The sequence below is a fragment of the Sciurus vulgaris genome (genome assembly GCF_902686455.1).
Source record: "Sciurus vulgaris genome assembly, chromosome: 11".
Classification (NCBI taxonomy): Eukaryota; Metazoa; Chordata; class Mammalia; order Rodentia; family Sciuridae; genus Sciurus; species Sciurus vulgaris.
The window spans coordinates 113,907,869-113,922,704 of record NC_136472.1 but is presented as its reverse complement, the minus strand read 5'-3'; the positions used below and the strand labels follow the sequence as shown (position 1 = coordinate 113,922,704).

General features: G+C 51.2%; 1 protein-coding gene across 1 annotated transcript; it reads right to left on the bottom strand.

Moving 5' to 3' along the window:
• Window positions 1-617: 617 nt before the first annotated feature.
• CXCR5 (C-X-C motif chemokine receptor 5) lies at window positions 618-14,599 on the bottom strand. Its single transcript, XM_079103123.1, has 2 exons — window positions 14,019-14,599; window positions 618-3,821 (listed from the first exon to the last, which is right to left on the bottom strand). The coding sequence occupies exons 1-2, from the start codon at window positions 14,073-14,075 to the stop codon at window positions 2,754-2,756; spliced, it is 1,125 nt and encodes a 374-aa protein (XP_078959249.1). The 5' UTR covers window positions 14,076-14,599; the 3' UTR covers window positions 618-2,753.
• Window positions 14,600-14,836: the final 237 nt, after the last annotated feature.

Sequence of the window (14,836 nt, the reverse complement as noted above, 5' to 3'; positions counted from 1 at the left end):
TCTGGGTGCCCCTGCTGCTACATCTTAGCCAGAACTTGAAACCCTTTATCCCCAATCTGGGATGAAGGAAAGGAAGAAGGGGCAGTGTCTGGGTGGCTCCCTTGGGTGGAGCCACACGTGAGGTGGCATAATGCCACTGGAACCCATGGCTACAGTAGCCCTGGGCCAGGTAACCCAGGGTGGGGGGCTCTGACTCTTCCAGAGGCCGCCACCTACTTCTTACCAAAGAAGGAAGGAACAGGGTTTGGCTGAGTCAGTCTGCTCCCGTCCAACCTCCACCCTCTGAGGATGGAATGGGGGAAGTATTGGAGGGGGCTGGGGAGCAACCTGCCGCCTTGTCTCTGCCTGCCCACTCACTGGCAAGGTTCCTTTGCCCAGGCTCAGGGCTGTGGACCAGATCTGTCTATGCCACCCAGGCGCAGCCACTGCCTCCCCCGCCCCCTCTGCTCTTTCCCAGAAGAGCTGCTCACCCGCCACTGGTCAGAGCTGAAGCCATACACAACTGGGTGTTTTGCCCCCCTTGGTCCCAGGAGTAAAATACTTCTCCTTTTCTCACTTCCTTTCCTGCCTTGTGAGGTGGCAGGGCAGTTCCCTGACTGAAGCCTTTTGCGCCCTGCTTCCAGGGCCAAGGGTCGTTCTAGACAGGGTGTCTTCTACCAGGTCCTAGTCCTTAGCCTTCCTGACCTGCAGGGCCTGGCCTCACCTTGGCAGCTGTAACACAAAGGGAATTCATGCCCAGTTCTCCCAGTCTGGTGCTGTCCTCTAGGTCCACCATCAGCCAGGCCAAGCCGCTTCCTCCTCTGGGGCTGGCAGCAGGCTCCTGACTCCCTTAGCACCTCCCAGGGGCCATGGCCAGGCCCTCTGCGTTGGGTGGGGGTGCACCTGTCCTCCATCCTGCCAGGCACTCTGCCCACCCTGCCTCGACCTGGGCCCTGGAGCCCCCACCCCTGTCCCAAGACTGCCCAAACTATCCTACTCTCTAAGTGTTTCCTGCTCTGAGGAGAGGGCTCAGACCTCAAAGGGCCCAGGGCCCTCCAGGTCCCCTCTTCTGTCACCTCCGCCACTAGCTTCCCAAGGTGAACTCCACAGGTCAGCCTTCTTCCCTCCATCCATGGCCATACCCCCAGCCATTTTGTACCATTATATAAATATATATATATAAATATAAATATATAAATACAATATGTGAAGACATCTTCTTGGTTTTTATTTTGAAACAATTTTTAGGCTTGTTCTGGGGGTCTCTGTGCTGCCTGTACTGTATTGACCTGTTTTATAGGTGCCTTTTTATTAAAAAGAAAATTCAGAATCCAACCTTTTGCCTTTTTGCTTCTGTGTCTGGCTCCTCCACTGCCCAGCTTGCTCTTGGATGCTGGGAGAAGAGGGGGGATGCCAGGGGTTCCCCTTCATTCTGTGGCAAGGGCACAGCCCCCCCAGGCCACAGTGCTGATTTCCAGTGGAGGCCTCCAGGGGCCTGCCTGACTCCAGTGGAACGGGGTGATGCAGAGACTCCTGATCCCCCACCCCCGACCGGAGGCTGAGAGGGAGAGCCCAGATTGTACTGACAGGCCTTCCCCGAGTGTGCGAGGAGCAGCTTCCTCTGGTTCCATCTGAGTAGTATCCTCTGAGGGGCTGGGCATGGCTTCCTGGGGTCTGGGGACTTCCCTGCCCAGGTCTGCTTCTCACGTTGCCCTGCCTAAGGGGACACCATAGAGTGGAGAGCTGGATGAGATGACTTCCAGAGGACCTTTCCAGGGGGTCTCTGTTTCCATTCTGACTCTTGGCTAAGGTTCACTCTGCTGTGACCAGGACCCTCTGTTGTTCCAGTTTCCATGGCTCTGTAGGTTGTAGAAGGGTGCCAGGGAAAGAATGAGCCTGCCTCCTTCCATCAATGCCCGGAGCCCACCAGGGCCCTAGATCCTGCCTCCCCTGGCCCAACCTGGGAGCTTTCCACCCACCTCCATCTGCTCCCTGGGGAGAGAAGACAGCTGGATTTGATTGATTGTCCCTCTGTGGGGGCTGGGGTAGCAGTTTTTTCCATTCCTCCACTCCTCTTCTGCTGGCCTGCCTTCTGCTGTTCCTTAGGACACTGGCTGGCCTCCAGGAGCATTTGGAGTCTGTCTTCCATCTGTAATCCAGGACCCCTTGGCATGGGACTGATCCAGTGCTGTTTTGGTCACAGTCGGGGCAGCTACCTAAAGTAGATCAGTCCAAGCTTCCTTCTTGGTCAAGACAGCTGCAGGGTTGGCCTGGCAGAATGTCCGTATTTAAGGAACTAAGACACGTTAAGGCCACACTCTGTTGCTAGCTGGCCATTCCTCAGCTTCAATCTCTGCTCATCCCCCAGTGCCAGCTTCTTCTGGCTTCATTTGGCAGGGGTATAGGAGGAGAGGTGAGTATCTGTGGCAGTCAGCGACCCTTAAGAGGATGAGTGTATTCCAGAAGGGGACTGACTTTCCCAATGGCCAGGCCTGGGCTGGCTAGAGTGGGAGGTGTGTGGAGTTCTCTCAGCCCAGGGTGATGCAGATGGGTCCAGATATCCTTTGCTTTGCCTTTTGTCTGCTTTCCCCTCCTTGGACTCCAGCCTAGCCTCAGGGCTGGCAAAAGAGCTGTGGGGATGTCCTAGAGAGAAGCTGACCCCCCTACCAGGAGGTAGTCAAGGTAACACTTAGGACCCCAGCTCCTGTTGGAAGGGGCTCTACCACCACTGCCTGCCCCAAAGAAAGCAGAAACAAGGGGTGGGGTGCTAGAACCTAGAAGGTGGTGAGGGAGGTGGCATTCTCTGACTCAGACAGACTGCTCTTGCGCCAGCTAGGGAAGAGCTGGCACAGAGAAGCAGGGCCGGTACAACCTAGCTTGGTCAGAAGTCGAGACAGGTCACTGCGGAACTTCACGCCAGCGAAGGTGTAGAGCATGGGGTTGAGGCAGCAGTGGGCCAGGCCCAGGAACTCACACATGGTGATGGCCACGGGGAGAGAGCCATTCAGTTCACAGCTGTTGCCCACGGCCTTCAGTCTGGCCAGGGTGTCCAGGAAGATGACAATGTGGTAGGGTGACCAGCAGAGAAAGAAGATGCTCGTCACCAGGATGGCCACCCTGACTGCTTTTTGTCTCTGAGGGCGCCTCTGGGCTTGACACAGTCTGTGCACCACCCCCACGTAGCACCAGCCCATCACCAGCATTGGCAGCAGAAAGCCCCCAACATGGTAGAGGAAGCGGGAGGTGAACCAGGCATTGGTCTCAGCTTGGTTCTCCTGGGAGAAGGTGCAACGTGGTAGGGAGTCATTGCTGTGGGGTTGGCTGACCTTGGCAAAGAGCATCTCTGGCAAAGCGAAGAGGAAGCCCGCCAGCCAGATGGTTGCACAGGTGATATGGATGGAGAGGAGGCGGCGGTGACGGTAGGCGTGGACGGCATGAACAATGGCCAGGTAACGGTCCACGGCGATGCAGGCTAGGAGCAGGCTGCTGCAGTAGAAGTTGATCTTGTGCAGAGCAATCACAATTTTGCAGAGGGAGGTCCCCAGGACCCAGCCCACAAAGCCTTCGGCTATAGCAAAGGGCAGGATGAAGACTAGCAGGAGGTCAGCCACAGCCAGGTGGAACAGGAAGGTCTCCGTGGAGCTGCGCGTCTGACGGTGGCGCTCGAGGATCACCAGCACCAGGATGTTGCCCATCATGCCCAGGAGAAAAATGAGGCTGTAGGCCACAGGCATGAACACAGCCTTGAAGGAGGTCAGTAGGGGCCCCTCTTCTGTGGAGCAGAAGTGACTTTCTGGTAGGGGGGTCTCTGTGCTGTCATTGTAGTTGGCAAACTCCTTGTACTGCAAGGACCAGGAGACAGAAGGGTGAGAAACTGAGGAGCTCATCTTTCCAGAGGAACCCTAACTCCTTGTAGATGTTTTCTATCCCTCTGGGATGCTTTTGTCCCTGTTCGCTCCTATGTCCTGATGATGAAATTCCAATTTCTTTGGTGTGTCCTTGAACAAATCACTTTGTCATTTCCAACTTCCTTTTTAAATATTTGTTTATCTATCTATCTGTTTATTTATTGTGATGCTGGGGGCGGAACCCAGGGCCTCATGTATGCTAGGCAAGCACTCCACCACAGAGCCACGTCCCCAGCCTCTGAGCTTCCATTTCTCATCTGTAAAAGGGACTAATCCCTCACAGGTTGGTGATGAGAATGAAAGGAGATACATGTTGCGAATGTGCTTTGTGAACTCTGACGGATTGTGTACCTGTGACTTATTTAGTATTTATGTGTCCTTAGGTATGGAAGGCTGCAGGCTGGGGGACTGGAGTCAGGATTGCCATTTAGAGACTGGAACTGATTGGAACAAGGAAATATCTGTTCCAATTCTGAACAGAACGGAGGACACTGAAACTGAGGAACCCACCGGCAGGGAGGGAGAGTGGGTGCTGATGTGGTCTGCTGGCCTCTTCCTGATCTCTGCCCCTATTCATTATCATTGAAATCGTGACCTCCCGTCTAGTTGAATCCACACAAGAAACTCAAGGCATGCCATATGACTCTTATTTTATGGAGGAGTGTTGCTGAGGATCAGGTGTGTTTGAATCACATTTATCTAACTCTAGAGCCAATGAGCAGCATTGAGCAGCACCGCTTGGGCTTGCCTGGAAGATGCCTGGCGAGTGACAGATGCGGAGCTCCCCGTTCATCCCTAGCAAACTCTCTCCGCAAGGTGCCAAGGCGGCAAGGCGAGCCCAGGAAAAGAAAGCCAGGAACCGGGAGGGGCAGAAGGAAGTGAAGAATGCATCAGATCAGGCCCAGCGGAGGGAAGGAGCCTGTTCTAACTGAAGGGGGTGTGCCCACTATGTCTCCGGAAGTTCCCCCTCCCCATCCTCCTCCTCTCTCCAACAGCTCACCCCCCACCCCCCAGCGCTCAGGTTGTTTACCAGCTAACCACAGAGGAAGACATGGTGCCTGTTTTCATACCTTTCACTCACAGCTGCCCCTGCACCTGCTCCTCCTCACCTCCCAGATCCGTTCTTCCCACCCTCCCCATCAACCCCCATCCAGTGCAATGCAAAACCAATGATACCCAACTTTTTTTTTTTTTTTTTTTTTTTTTTTTGTGGTATTGGAGATGGAGCGCAGGGGCACTCTACCATGGAGTTACATCCCCAGCCCTTTTGATTTTTTTTTTTTTTTTTTTTTTTTAACTTTGAAACAGGGTCTCGCTAAGTTGCCAAGGCTCAAACTTGTGATCCTTCTGCCTTAGCCTCCCAAATTGCTGGGATTACAGGATGCACCACCTTGCCTGGCATAATGCCCAACTTATGTGGGTTCTAAAGGCAATTCTATATGTGATTAGCCCCAGGAAGTGAGAGGATGGGATGGAGTACTCTGTCCCCTAACTCTGGGTGGTATCACACAACCCCCTTTTAGGGGGACAAGGGTCTTCCATAAACAGTGGGTTGTTCACTGGCTGCCACAGGATTTTCTTGTTACATAGGAGCTGAAATATGGTTCACACCCTCACTCCCAATGGTGGGAAAACCCATTCCCCCCTGGGGTCTTTCCTTCTGGTCCTTGGAGAAGATGACTCCATGAGACAGGGATGGGGACATATACTAATGCAACAACAAGGCCATCTGCCACTCCCTCCAGCATTGCACTCTCTGTATCTCCTGGGTCCAGCCTTTCTTCACCCTAATGTTCAGGACTACCATCTCTCTATGGTCCCTCTCCTGCCAATTTCTTCACTTCTGTCCACTTTTTTTTTTTTTTTTTTTTGCGGTGCTGGGGATTGAACCCAGGGCCTTGTGCTTGCAAGACAAGCACTCTACCAACTGAGCTATATCCCCAGCCCTTCTGTCCACTTCTTGCACAGAGGACAGGGCGTATCTTCTAACACATAAATTCCAACTGTGCATGCTGGCGCGTGCCAGTCGTCCTGCTACTCTGGAGGCTGAGGTGGGAGAATCACTTGAGCCCACAAATTTGAGACTGTCTTGGGCAACACAGTCTCAAAAGCAAAACAACAACAAAAAAGCCCCCCACAAATCTTATCGCATCAGTGTCCTGCCTTTCCCTTACTGGTTCCCTGTCACCTGTTTTTCATTTTGTCTTTATTTTTTTCAATTTCACATTTAATAGCAAGACCATTAGAAGAAAAAGTCATTTTTGTGATAAGGTTTATCAGGAGAAGAAAGGAGTAAGTTAAACTCCTTGTGTTTACACAATAAAGACAGTGCGTACTTGAAAGAAATGAGGCTTTCTGGCAGGTCCTCGTAGGGAAAGATGTTCAAAACACATTGCTGAATTTCAGAACCAGTGGCAGGTCATTCTTGATTATATATAGCAGGGTTCCCTGGAGTTGGGGATCCAGGTTCTCCTTGCCTCTACTGTGTTGTCAAAAACATAGTTTTTTGTTGTGGTGGTTGTTATTGTTGTTGTTGTGTTTTGCAGTGCTGGGTATTGAACCCAGGGCCTTGTGCTGGTGAGGCAAGCCCTCTACCAACTGAGCTATATCTCCAGCTAACACACAGGATTTTGTTTAAGAAAGTTGTTCTATTTTCATTTGAAAGCCATGAACCTGTAGGGTGAGATCTAAACTTAGTTGAGGGCCTTTTAATTTCTCCACAATGCATATCCCTCTGATCTGTCAAACTTTATCTTCCCCGTACTGTGTTAAGCACCCTGTACTCCAGGGAAACCATTCTACCATCTGCCTGTCCCAACACTCCACTTATTCCTTCCACCAAATCTTTGCCCAAACTCCTGCTATGGCCTGGCAGGCCTATCTTCTCAAGTTTGCCTACATAATTCCTGCCCTTCCTTCAAGATCCAGCCTCCTACGTCCTTCCTAATTTCTTCCACTTGAAATTACAGCTTTGCTGGGGCTCAACAGGACACAGTTGCTTTTGTATTCTTCTGCAGTTCTTATCTCTTGCACCTACCTATCTCGGGTTCTTTTGCCTTATTGGGATATGTTTCCAAGAGTCGTTTAATATAACCATTGGAGTCTTACTGCAATTGAGCAGGAGGTCAAGAGGAAACAGAGGTGGGCCATCCCCCTGCTGAGCACAGGCTTCAAGTAAGAGGGGAGAGGCTGAGCTTGAGGCAGTTGGTGGTGCTGGACTCCACCTACCTGGACAGTGGCTGGAGCCTGGCTGCCCCACAGCTCAGGGGAGGGCACAGGTCCAGCCAGCCTATCTGGCCCACAGGCTCAACTTCCTACCTGTCCTTCAGAGTATCTAAGCTGATGGGCTTATTGACTATTTATACCCCCCCCCTTTTTTTTTTTTTTTTTGATACCAGGGATTGAACTCAGGGACACTCAATCACTGAGCCACATTCCCACCCTAATTTTGTATACTATTTAGAGACAGGGCCTCACCGAGTTGCTTAGCACCTCGGTAAGTTGCTGGGGTTAGCTTGGAACTCATGGTCCTCCTGCCTCAGCCTCCCTAGCCGCTGGGATTACTGGTGTGTGCCACCGTACCTGGCTGATTTATTGACAATTTAAGGTCAACACAGTGGAACATCTCCTCAGGGACCCAATCTCCAGAGAACCCAGCTTTGTAGGGAAAGGTCTGCCTTTTTCTCCTTGACAACAGGTATTGGTTTTGCAAAGCGCTCAGAAGGAGGGGAAGACAGGAGAAAGCTAGCTGGTTTGAGGGGTGCAGGGATGTTTGACATCAGTGGGAGGTGTCAAACAGACATGTTGGGGGCTTGGGAGTGTCATGTGTTAAAGCCACTTCCCATACAGAGGAGTTCTGGTCCTCCCCACCCATTCCCCACAAAACCTTAGTAAAGCAAGGTTGGCTCTGCCCTGGTGGGAAGAGGTGAGGGGTCAGGAACACTGTGGGGCCTGTGCTGCCGAAGGGAGAGCCATGACCTACAACCAAGGGAGTCTGTGCAGACAGCTGTTGACAGGCTCACTCATTCTTTGCCATAAAAAGCAGCAGAAACCCAAGGCCCTCGTGCCCACTCTGATGGCAACGGCACCTTGTACAGAGGAGGACATGCACCAATTTGGGGCCATAGCAGCTTGTGTCATTGGCAGGCACCTAGCAGACCACAACCAACACACAGACCAGGGACTCCTGCCCCAAAGATGCAAGAAAACATGATGACTGCAGCGAAGCTGGGCACAGAGCTGAGGATGGGGTGGGGTAGGGGCCAGGGCAGCATCCTGGTAACAGGGTGGGGTAGGGAGGGTGGGGTGCAGAGATTCAAAGTGCTTGGCCCAAGGTGAGGTCCACAAGTGTTCCTCTTCTTCCCTCCACCTAGAATCCAGGCTTCTCCCTGGCAATTAAGGTCTCCAAACCCCATGTGACTTCTTTGAATAACAGGGCCATTTTACTGCCCTGTGCTGGCCAGCATCTGCTGGCTGGAATTCTCTGTCAGCAGGTATTGTGGGGTGAGGTGGGGGGTCTAGGGCATGCCTCAGGGATCGACCCTGGATTCTCTCCTCCTTAGCACTCTTAGTCCTGCCCCAGATGGAGACATGGCTGGGGGATGCTTTGGACAACGCAGAGTTCTCCATAAGCCGGCACCAAACTAATCAGGTGGAATTGTATGGGGAGAAATGGAGCCGGGTGAGGTGGCACATGCCTGTAATCCCAGCAACTCGGGAGGCTGAGGCAGGAGGATAGCCAGTTCAAAACCAGCCTCAGTGATTTAACGAGGTCCTAAGCAACTTAGCAAGACCCTGTCTCTAAATAAAAAGGGTTGGGGATGTGGCTCAATGTGTTCAGTCCCTGGCTCCAAAACAAACAGACAAACAAAAACTCTAGTTCTTCTAAAGAGAAAGAAAGAAAGGAAAAAACTAAAAAGAACCAATAAAAGAGAGAGAGAGATTCAAAACATCAACTGTCCAGGGAAAAGCTAGGGAAGATCTGGTGACAACAGTTCGTGAGAAAAAAGACTTGGGAGTTTGTTGACTGAAAGCTTAAAATGACTCACTAGAGTGATGTGGCTGATAGCGAGCTGACGTTATCTCTAGGTGAACAGAAGCCTGTGGTAGCCACTGGACACCAACCCAGAGTGGTTGGTCTGGACAAGGTTTGAGGGTGGTCACTTTGCTGAGGGGTTTGAAAAACTGTCCTGAAAGGAAATGGGCAGAAATTAAGGGGCGGGATTTCAGTCAAGGGAGGGATAGCTTTCCGGCAGGTAGAACTGTCTAACAATGGGAAGGAGCCCCAGTGAGGGAGAGAAATGTCTGCGCGCAAGTTCATGGAAAGAAATTCCTGCCTGCCCTGGTGAGTATGGGACACGGCCTTCAAATGCCTCCTGCTCCCAGCCCCCAGCTCCAATCCTCTCACGCCTTGCCCAGGACGAGTGGTTCTCAGCATGATCTTTTCCCACTCAGTAACGGGAGGCTTTGCTTCTCCAGCCTGTCCTGCATCCAGTGAATTTCCCAGCCTGACCTTGCTTCCCAGTCCTGAGGAGGGGATAGGGCTGTCCACCAAGCACATGGTTTACTCAGGCCCAACCTCAGGACTCCAAGGACTAAGTCACGCTGGCCTAGGGAGGCATCTACACACACAAGCTGATGGATCGTAGCTCTGGACATGAGGACCACACATGTGTCCCTGTGTGGAGAGCCTAGCACAGTCAAGAGCAGAGAGCGGGGCAGCCAGGGCCTCTCTTGTTTCAGCCTTCAGCAGTGTGAAGGCTCAGGGGTCTGGGGATGAGACTGGGCTCCTGGTGTGGGTACAGGTTTGTACCTCTTGCCCCACTCCTCTTTCAGAAGACCCACACTCTAAAGACCATCTGAGACTCTGGCGGGCCATTTGTTCCAGCTCCTGCCTTTCTCCCTGCCCCTCTTTCAGGAGCAAGCTGCCAGACCCCTCTTTCACCTCTACCCAAGGGTTTTGGCCCTTAGGAGTGTGGCACTGCTCTGGCTATGGTTCTGCAGAAGACTTTAAGCTAGTATCTATCACCTTTGCACTGAACCTTTAGATTTAGAGGAATGCCCACCTTGCACCTCAACATCTTTTTTTTTTTTAAATGACTTTTTTTTTATTGTAAACAAATGGGATACATGTTGTTTCTCTGTTTGTACATGGTGTAAAAGCATACCATTTGTGTAATCATAAATTTACATAGGGTAATGTTGTTTGATTCGCACCTCAACATCTGATGGCACTTTGGGGACTGCAAGGCACGTGCAGACATGTCTCTTAGTGACCTCTTAAAACCATCTCCTGGCATAGAATTGATCTGAACTCTTTCACTCCCACATTCCTGAAAGAATACTCATTCTTGTGTCCTGAGTCTCCTTTTCAAATACATGGCCACTTTTTAAAGCTATCCTGCCAAGAGTGGGATCAGACCCAGTCTGTGTCACCAAGGAAGGCAAGAGCAACTGACAGAGTCTCTGTGGTCTATGTGCCTGAACATAGATTCCCCCCAATGCTGATCCCTTCCTGGGATGAACTCAGGCCTCTCCCTCTTTTCTGACCCCCCGGGGCCCCGCAGTTGGGCCCTCCACTGGGTTCCTCTGGGACTTTTGACTTGGTTGTAGTGGGGGTATCCTTCCCTCCCCCTAGGTAAAGCCCAGAAAAGCCTGAGCTGGTTTTAGTTCCTCTTCTTCTCACCTCTTTGGTGAAACGCGACAGTGCATGTGGACTGGCTTTGTAGCCTGTGATGCTCTGGTCACACTGAGGTCATGGCTGGTGGTGATCATTAATGAGGTCAGAGCAAACCAGGCTCTGAGACTGAGACCAGCTTCTCCCTGCTCTGTGGCAGTTGGCTGATGTGCAGGGCAGGCTGGACGTATAGTTCATGACCAGGCCCTGGTTCTATCCAGAGAAAGTCCTTTCTCCAGTCAAGGTTCCTCTGACAGGGTCTTTTCTCTGTCTGTCTAAACCTGCCTTCTCAGCAGTGTGGGTCCCTGGCATGCTCACCCCGGGGGTCCTGATCCTTCTTTCCAGTTCTTAGCCATTTAGTTTTTTTTTTTTTTTTTTTTTTTTTTTTCCTGTTTGTAACCTCCATTCATGAAAATTAACAGCCCACCTTAGGAAAGCAGGCGTTTTATTTTATTTTTATTTTTTGCAGTTTTTGCAGTACTGGAGATTAAACTCAAGGGCATTCTACCACTGAGCTACATCCTAACTCCTTTTAATTTTGTGGGGGGGGGGCGGGCTGCTGGGGATCAAACCCAGGGCCTTGTGCTTACAAGGCAAGCACTCTACCAACTGAGCTATCTCCCCAGCCCCTTAATTTTTTATTTTGAGACAGGGTCTCACTAAGTTGGGAGGCTGGCCTTGAATTTATGATCTTCCTGCCTCAGACTTCCAAATTGCTGGGATTATAGGCCTGTGCCACTGTGCCTGGCTGAAAGTAGGCATTTTAAATGGTCAGAGTTAATCTTAGAATTCAAGAGGAGGAAGGGAACACGGGATGGCCAGTCCTTGGTTTATGGTCAAGAAACCCAGTTCCAACCCCAACACTGGAGTGTAGAACCAAGTAATCTGAGAAAATGGAACAGTACTTGGTTTGGACAAGGGCAGGAGGGGAGTAGGAAGCAAAAGGAATAGAAAAGCTGAATGGATCCCAGAGGGAAACGGTGAGCTAAGGATTCACCTGTACCACAAGTCAAGAAATATTTCCTGGGACTGGGCATGGTGGCACACACCTGTAATCCCAGCGGCTCTGGAGGCTGAGGCAGGGATCACAAGTTCAAAGTCAGCCTCAGCAACCTAGAGAGGCCCTTGGCAACTTAGCAAGACCCTATCTCAAAATAAAAAATAAAAAAGGGCTGGGGTTGTGGCTCTGGGTTTAATCCCTGGTACCAAAAAATATTTACTGCAGCTGGGGGTTGGCTCAGTTGACTCAGTTGAAGTGGCTTAATATACACAAGGCCCTGGGTTCCATCCTCAGTACTGCGAAAAACCCGAAACAACTTATTAAGAAGGCACTACGGCAGGACTTTTCTGCCTGCCCTTCCACCCCAGAGTCTCTGTGCTGTGACTGTGATGCAGTCTACCAGTGCTGCTCAGGACCCTGCAGGGAGAGAATAGGACGGAGCGGGATGGTCTGCATTCCCAAGGACAACAGCCCTGGGTAGAGTATGAAGGAGGTAGGTGAAGGAGGGAGGGGGCGTTGGTGGCAGGTTGAAGAAGGGCTCCAGAGCGTGGAGGGTCCCAGGACTCCTGGGCTCTTGGCTAGACCCTGATGGAGGGGTCCAGGCACATTCAGATGCCTGACTGAGGACCAATGGCCTAAGGTGTGGCATGAAGCAAGTTGCCAGTCTGTCTCCTCCAGATGTAGCTTTTCTTCGTGACATGGAACATGCCCGGCTAGCCCCCTGCCACCACCTGTCTCTAGTAGGTCACGCAGTGAAGTGAGGTGTGCAGTTAGGGGAAACTCTTGAGGTTTCTCAGAAGCCAGGAACGGCCAGTTCTCCAGGTGGTTATTAAAACATCCAACTGGGTCAGGGCTTGTGGACAGCATGAAGCTGTGGGTTAGAAGACACCCAGTGGCCTAGAAGGTGCAGCCAGTGGTGGCCCGGGGGCCAGGTTAGGGGCATGTTGCCTTGGAGGGCAGTGAGGTTTTAGTCTGATCTGGGGCACAGACCAGACCCTGTAGTTAGACTGAGCGCTGGCTGTGTGGGCGTGCCCCTGGGCAGTCACAGAGGGCCTGCGCTTAGAAGGACCTCACACTTGATTTAATGCTCTGCTCTTGCTGTCCTGAAATTACTAACATTTTTTAGCAAGGGGCCCTGCATTTCCATCAGGCACTGAACCCACAAAATCTTGAGCAGGATCTGATTAAGGGATGGATTAGTTATATGTCTGATTTTAACAGGTTAGATCCCAGAGGCCAGACTTGGCATAAAGAACTTTTCCTTTCACTTCTGCCCATGTCCCACTGACACTTCCCAGTCTGTGACCTGGGCAAGAAGAGAGGCAGGCTTCTCCAAGCGAGTCTGGGATCACAGTGGGTAGAGTTATAAAAGGAGGGAATCGAACAGCTGCTGGGGGTGAATTTACGGTCAGGAGCCAGGGTCTGGATTCTTTATGACCGAGGCTGGAGAGCAGCTCAGAGAGAAGTCCTTTCACCAGAGACAGCAAAAGATCAAGACCAAGTTTCCAAGAAACCCTCCTAACCAGTCCTCTGCTGTGTGCACACCAGATCCTTGGGGGGTCCTTCAACCGAGCTGCTCCCACATACATCCTTTGGGAGTCCAGTGACAACCAAGTCAACTGAACCGTGATGCTTCGTTGTAGAAACTCAAGTGGTGCCAGACCATTCGTTGTTGTTGTTGCTGGGGACCCTTTCTTTACCCACCTAAGAAACCCTTCCAAGAATACCTCACCTCTAGAGATTCCAGTTCTTTGCAGAAGGCTACAACATGCTCTAAGACATTTCTAGGTTAACACAGGGCTCTCTCTCCAACCTTGCACCCACGGTTCCCATCTCTGGCCCTGGGGATCCTCTCCTTTGCTACCATCTGGTCTCATACTTCCTCAAGTCTAGAACATAATCATTGTCTAATAACTTCCAAAGGTTATTTTTTTCCTAACTGGACCATAAACCATTTGAGGGCAAAGATTAGGTCTTTTACTTCTCCATCCAACATAGAATGTCATGCCCTGATGATATGATTACACAGCAGGAGATGAACAGCTATACATCAATTGATCGAATAGCAGTGCAAGTCCCCCCAACGTAAGGACAACCTCCAAAGTGCTTTCCTGTTTAGTCCCTTCTTCCAACCCAAAGAGATGAGGAGAGGATTCTGTATTGAAAATGGAAAGGCAGAGTATTGGGTTCCTCGTCATACAGCAAGTCAGGGGAGGCTGCAGGGTCTGAAACTCCTTCTAAAAGATGTCTATTAAGGGGCAGCAGCTTTACTTATCCACTAGAATGGGAAATAAAACATTAAAAGGCAGGAGCTGATGGACCTGTCTAGATTCTATAGATCTACAGTGGGAGGGAACTCCCAAGTTGTCCCCTCTCCTGTGGACCCTGGCACAGAATATTTAGAATTCCAAGTAGGGCCTGCCTGGGCAACAGAGAGCTAACTGCCCCTACTCACCAGGTCCTCCAGGTTGTAGTTTATGAGGTCCATGTCCAGGGTCAGCGGGTAGTTCATGGCCGCAGCTGTGCGTCACCAGACTGGTCACTGTCTGAGGCTGAGAGCCTCTGCGTCCGGTGCCTATGGAGAGGTGGCAGGCGTCAGCTGCAAATTTAAACAAATGACTCTCACGCTGTCTCCTGGGGCTGCCTACGGCCCGCTGCCGGCCTCACCAATCATCTTTTTTTTTTTTTTTCCACTGGGTCTTTTCTGTTTTTTTGAATAAAAAGGGAAAATCCCCCACAGCACCAGTGCTCATCAAGCATTTCAGCCTCTTTCCTGGCAACTGCTGTCTCAACCGGGGCCTGGGACTGATGAGAAGGCTGTCCCTCCCTTCTGCCCCTGCACCTCTGAAGGGACTTGTGCCTTGTGTCAAAAACCACAGCTGACAAGGGAAACTCCCCAAGGAAAAGCAAGGAAGTGTCCTTCCAGCCACCTGTCCTCCAAGCCACCTCTAGACCTTCTTCACCTTTCTTACCACCATGGTGACCAAACATCTCAGCTTGTCCAGTACAGAAAGTCCCCTGTCCCGGGGAACCCCAAGTCCTGGACACACCAGGACACTTAGTTAACCAATATACCCCACCCTTTTGCCCAGACAGGGGCAAAGCCCCTTCTCTTGCCAGCTCAAGTTTGGAAGAGAGGGGTTAGCATTTTTCAATCCTAAAACAATACTGGAAGGCAAAGATGAAATTACCAAAGGAAAGCACAACATAAACACGGTCACAGAGTCATTTTCTGATTCACAAATAATCATGTTCTACCTATGGATGAACTTG

Coding starts and splice junctions, on each gene's coding strand:
- CXCR5 (XM_079103123.1), bottom strand. CDS start 14,075: ATGAACTACCCGCTGACCCTGGACATGGACCTCATAAACTACAACCTG. Junction 3,822..14,018: donor ACTACAACCTGGAGGACCTG/GTGAGTAGGGGC, acceptor TGGTCCTTGCAG/TACAAGGAGTTTGCCAACTA.